Raw genomic sequence first — 5,437 nt, 5'->3', positions numbered from 1 at the left:
CACAGGGCTCATCCAAAATCTCAGTCTCCTATAAAGGAAAAGAGAAATCTTCTGACTCAGACTTAACAGCTCCAAAGCAGATTCCTCCAAGTCCTTTGGCTAATAAAAAAGTGATCGCCCCTAGCAGATCAGAGTGGGTTCAAGTCAAGCCAAAACAATCAAGCAGAACGTCTCCAGGCAATGTAGCGTCCAGCTTAAATCCTCCGCAGGATCTGCTTTATGTTGACATTGGATTAGAGAAGATTCAATCAGAACAGGAATTGGTAGAAGAGAAGAGTATAACATCAGACTCATCGGATGTGCAGTCTATTGAAGATGGTGTAGACCCGGATATTGATGAGGCCCAGTTTTTGAAATTTTTCTCACAGAGACAACAGAAGAGTATCCGGGGCAAGGGCCCCAAATCACACTGATCAATGTGTATAGACATTTTTTGCTGGAATGTGAGAGGTTTTAATAATTTAAACCATCGTAGAGGTTTTCGGGAATGGTTTAAGCTTAACCAACCGCTTTTGGGGAGTCTCATTGAGACTCATGTAAAACAGCCAAAGCATCGCAAGTTTTTGGATGCTATTTTGCCGGGCTGGTTTTTTGAAGAAAATTATGCGTTCTNACATTTCAATCACCAACACTTGGGAAAAAAAAAAAATCGTTCAGTTTATGAAGGCGCAAATACTCAAATCCAAAAGCTATTTTTGAGTCAAATCTGTAAATAATCGAACCCTAACAAAACAGATGGATTCGAAACTCCACATTCTCAAAATCTGTAAATAATCGAACCCTAAAAAACAGATAACGAAATAAATCTAGATAAATCGAACCCTAACAAAACAGATAACTAAATCTGACCCTTATCGAAATCAAAAGCTGTTTGAAATCACAAATAATCGAAACAAATAACGAAATTAGGAGGAAGAAGAAAGACATGCCTCAAAAATGGATTCGAGCTATCAATTGCGATGGATATGGAGATTTAGGGCGAAATTGGGGCTTTTCACAAACGGCGAAATTGGGGCTTTTCACAAACGGCGATAAAACTGAAGAATTGATAAGAAATTTAGAAGAATTTGAGCACACACAGAGAATTTAGAAGAAGAAATCTTCTTAGGTTGAGCTTAGGTTGTAACGAGAGAGAGAGAGAGAGTGTGTCGAGTTTTTGGGTTTTTTTTTTATTTGGCGATTAAGTGAATAATTTCACTAAGTATTGGCGGACAAAAGTCACTTTTGTTTCCCGCTACATAATTTTCCTATCATAGCGTTAATAAGATGCTATTAAAAAGTAAGCGAAAAAAAATCTCATCTTTCATAGCAGTGACGGAAAATGAGCTATATCCGTCTGCTATCAATGTACATATTTGTTGTAGTGCACAGGGCTCATCCAAAATCTCAGTCTCCTATAAAGGAAAAGAGAAATCTTCTGACTCAGACTTAACAGCTCCAAAGCAGATTCCTCCAAGTCCTTTGGCTAATAAAAAAGTGATCGCCCCTAGCAGATCAGAGTGGGTTCAAGTCAAGCCAAAACAATCAAGCAGAACGTCTCCAGGCAATGTAGCGTCCAGCTTAAATCCTCCGCAGGATCTGCTTTATGTTGACATTGGATTAGAGAAGATTCAATCAGAACAGGAATTGGTAGAAGAGAAGAGTATAACATCAGACTCATCGGATGTGCAGTCTATTGAAGATGGTGTAGACCCGGATATTGATGAGGCCCAGTTTTTGAAATTTTTCTCACAGAGACAACAGAAGAGTATCCGGGGCAAGGGCCCCAAATCACACTGATCAATGTGTATAGACATTTTTTGCTGGAATGTGAGAGGTTTTAATAATTTAAACCATCGTAGAGGTTTTCGGGAATGGTTTAAGCTTAACCAACCGCTTTTGGGGAGTCTCATTGAGACTCATGTAAAACAGCCAAAGCATCGCAAGTTTTTGGATGCTATTTTGCCGGGCTGGTTTTTTGAAGAAAATTATGCGTTCTCAGAACTGGGGAAGATATGGGTTATGTGGCATCCTAGTGTCAAGGTGTCAATAATATCTAAATCCCTTCAGATGATAACTTGTGAAGTCACAATGCCGGACTCCCAAGTTCAGTTCATCATCTCTTTTGTTTATGCTGCAAACGAAGAAGCCACTAGAAGAGCTCCATGGTCATAATTAGTTGATATTTCTTCTCATCAGCGTGTCTCTGGAAAGGCTTGGTGTATCCTTGGAGATTTTAACCAGACTTTGTCTCCATGTGAACATTCAGCATCCCTAAACCCAAATGTGGACCTTCCTACTAGGCTGTTCCGGGATTGTCTATTGGAAGCAGAGATTTCAGACGTTACCTACAGGGGATGCACCTTCACATGGTGGAACAAGAGTAGTGCAAATCCTGTGGCAAAAAAACTTGATAGAATTCTGGTTAATGAGGAATGGCACTTAATTTTTCCTGGATCTTTTGGCTATTTTGGGGAACCGGACTTCTCAGATCATACTCCGTCCTGCATCATGCTCAGTCATCAAGTGGCCAGACAAAGAAAACCATTCAAGTTCCAGAACTTCTTACTTCAAAACCTGAACTTCGTACCTCTGGTTGCTAATCATTGGTTTAGCTTTAATGTTGTGGGTTCGGCAATGTTCAGATTATCCAGAAAGCTTAAACTGCTGAAAAACCACATCAGGGCATTTAGTAGAGATAATTACTCCAATCTGGAGAAACAGGTTAAAGAAGCTCACGCTATTGTCCTGCAGTATCAGAATCAGCTTCTTTCAGATCCCAGCTCAATAAACGCCACTCTAGAAAGGACTGCAAATGAAAAATGGCAAACTCTTCTAAAGGCTGAGGAGTCTTTCCTTTGTCAGCGCTCTAGAGTAACCTGGATGAGAGAAGGAGATTTCAACACTGCCTACTTCCACCGCATGGTGGCCGCAAGACAATCTATGAATCATATTCATTACCTTGTGGATAGCTCAGGCAACAGAATTGACTCTCAACAGCAAATCCATGAGCATTGTACGAACTATTTTGAATCATTGCTTGGAGGGCCTAATGAAACACCTCAGTTTGCCCAGGATGATCTCTCTAGTTTACTAGAGTTTCGATGCTCTGCTGTCCAACAGGATTTACTGGAAAAAGAATTCTCTCCTGAGGAAATTAAGGCTGCTGTTTTCTCTCTTCCCAGAAACAAAACTTCTGGCCCCGATGGTTATTCAGCAGAATTTTTTAAAAGTTCATGGGAAATAGTTGGTCCTGAATTGATAGAAGCCGTGTCTGAGTTCTTTAGATCCGGCCAGCTGCTGCAGCAGTGGAATGCAACGACTATTATTCTCATTCCAAAAATACCAAACGCTTCTGCTATTTCTGATTTCAGACCAATTTCGTTGTGCAACACAGTTTACAAGGTGATTTCTAAGCTGTTAGCATCCCGTCTCCAAGCGCTTCTCCCAATGGTAATCTCTAACTCTCAGTCAGCTTTCCTTCCGGGTAGATCGTTGGCAGAAAATGTGCTTTTGGCATCAGAGTTAGTGAATGGATATGGCAGAAAGAATATTGGTCCTAGAGGCATGCTCAAAGTAGATCTGAGAAAGGCATTTGACTCAGTAAAGTGGGACTTTATCATTGCTACCATGCAAGCTCTGCATTTCCCAGTTAAATTTATCAACTGGATTCATCAATGCATATCAACACCTAAATTCTCAGTTTCTATCAATGGTGTGACATCAGGCCACTTCTCTAGCTCAAGAGGACTTAGGCAAGGTGACCCTATTTCTCCTTACCTATTTGTGATAGCAATGGAAGTGTTCAGCAGACTTATGCATTCCTGCTTTTGTTGGCTTTATTCAGCACCACCCTCAAACAAAGGAGCTTGACATTACTCACTTGGTGTTCGCTGATGATGTTATGGTTTTCTTTGATGGATCTCATCTTCTTTGCAAGGTATTGGTGATGCTATGGATATCTTTGGAACTCAACACTTTGCTTAAAGCTGATTTGGCTCATTCTATCAGGCAGCAGTTCTCTTTGGGTGGCTTGGCATCATCACCACCACATCAGAGGTACTAACTTCTGGTCTCTTAAAGCATCTCCTTCAGTTTCTTGGAACTAGAAAGCGCTATTGAACTTGAGAGAGTTAGCAGAACCTTTCGTGAAATGTAAGCTGGGTAATGGACAGAAAGCAAGCTTTTGGTATGATACTTGGTCGTCCTATGGTCCACTTATAAAGCGTTTGGGAGTAGAGGGACCAAGAGAGCTCAGAATTCCCATTGATTCTACAGTTGCTCAAGTTTGCGATGCAAATGGCTGGCGTCTCCCTCCTTCACGATCTCAGAACAGAAGTGACCTCCAAAATCATTTGCTTACAGTTCCCTTACCGTCAACTGTGGCTGAGAATGATTACTACTCCTGGGTGATTCATGATAAGCAGTTTCAGTCCTTCCCCACGGCTAAAACATGGGAAGCACTAAGACCATCTAAAGCGCATAAGAACTGGGCTTCTTCTGTCTGGTTCAAGGGAGCTACTCCTAAACACTCCTTCACTATGTGGGTGGCGCAGTTGAGTAGATTGCCAACTAGAACAAGACTTGCTTCTTGGGGACTACAAATTCCTGTCTCGTGTTGCCTCTGTGGTAGATTTAATGAAACCCAAGATCACCTTCTGCTGACTTGCGTGTATAGCGAACAGGTGTGGGACTTGGTTCTCACTAGACTTCGCTTATCTCCTTGTGTATTCTACACTTGGGATTCTCTTCTCGCTTGGACAAGGATGAAAACAGAGTTTGCACCTCCGATTCTTCGGAAACTAGCTGCCCAGTCAGTGGTGTACAACATTTGGAAACAGAGGAATAAAATCCTCCACAATCAGCTCCACGTCACGCCAGAGGAACTTTTCAATGGTATTGACAAGGAGCTCCGCAACACAATCTTGGCCAGAAGATCCAGGAAGCAATTCAGGGACTTGATGGCACTCTGGATTCGATAAACTGTTGATTGACACTCAACTCATTTTGTAACTTCTGTTTTTTATTCTTTTTTGGCAAAAGTTACAGAACAAGGTTAAGCTTATTTTGTATAACCTCTCTTTCATTAATATGATATTCACATTCCTATCAAAAAAAAAAAACATGAAGAGAATCTTCTTGTCATAAGTACCACGGACCCTCATCGTCTCATAATCCAAAATTCCTGAAATAGCATTGACTGATATTCGAGGCATGTTGGACTCATCTTCTTCCACCAATTCTTCCACTGCATCCTCAAATTCATCTTCAACATCCATCCGAAACAATTGAGTTTTCTTATGAACTAAGTAATGCTCCGGAGTGTACTTCTCATCACAAAAGTAACAAAGACCCTTAGCTCTTCTCTCACTCATTTTCTGTTGAGACAACTTCTTAGTAGGATTACTTGGTGCCTTAAAAACAGTCTTTGCTACATGTTGATCAGCTCGCACTTCAA

The 5,437-nt window shown here is 41.1% G+C and overlaps 1 protein-coding gene across 1 annotated transcript; it reads left to right on the top strand.

Annotated features, from left to right (window-relative positions):
* Positions 3,884 to 4,961, top strand: LOC104714907. Its single transcript, XM_019229838.1, has 3 exons — positions 3,884 to 3,919; positions 3,991 to 4,038; positions 4,155 to 4,961. Exons 1-3 carry the CDS (start codon positions 3,884 to 3,886, stop codon positions 4,959 to 4,961), a joined length of 891 nt encoding a protein of 296 aa, XP_019085383.1.

The sequence above is a fragment of the Camelina sativa genome, chromosome 9 (assembly GCF_000633955.1).
Source record: "Camelina sativa cultivar DH55 chromosome 9, Cs, whole genome shotgun sequence".
NCBI classification, from domain to species: Eukaryota; Viridiplantae; Streptophyta; class Magnoliopsida; order Brassicales; family Brassicaceae; genus Camelina; species Camelina sativa.
The sequence above is the reverse complement of the archived record's forward strand: the minus strand, read 5'-3'. Positions and strand labels throughout refer to the sequence as shown.

Excerpts from the sequence above, each read along its gene's own strand:
- LOC104714907 (XM_019229838.1), top strand. The coding sequence starts at position 3,884 with ATGGTTTTCTTTGATGGATCTCATCTTCTTTGCAAG. Across the intron at positions 3,920-3,990 it reads GATCTCATCTTCTTTGCAAG|GCAGCAGTTCTCTTTGGGTG; the intron begins GTATTGGTGATG and ends TCATTCTATCAG. Across the intron at positions 4,039-4,154 it reads TCATCACCACCACATCAGAG|AAAGCAAGCTTTTGGTATGA; the intron begins GTACTAACTTCT and ends GGTAATGGACAG.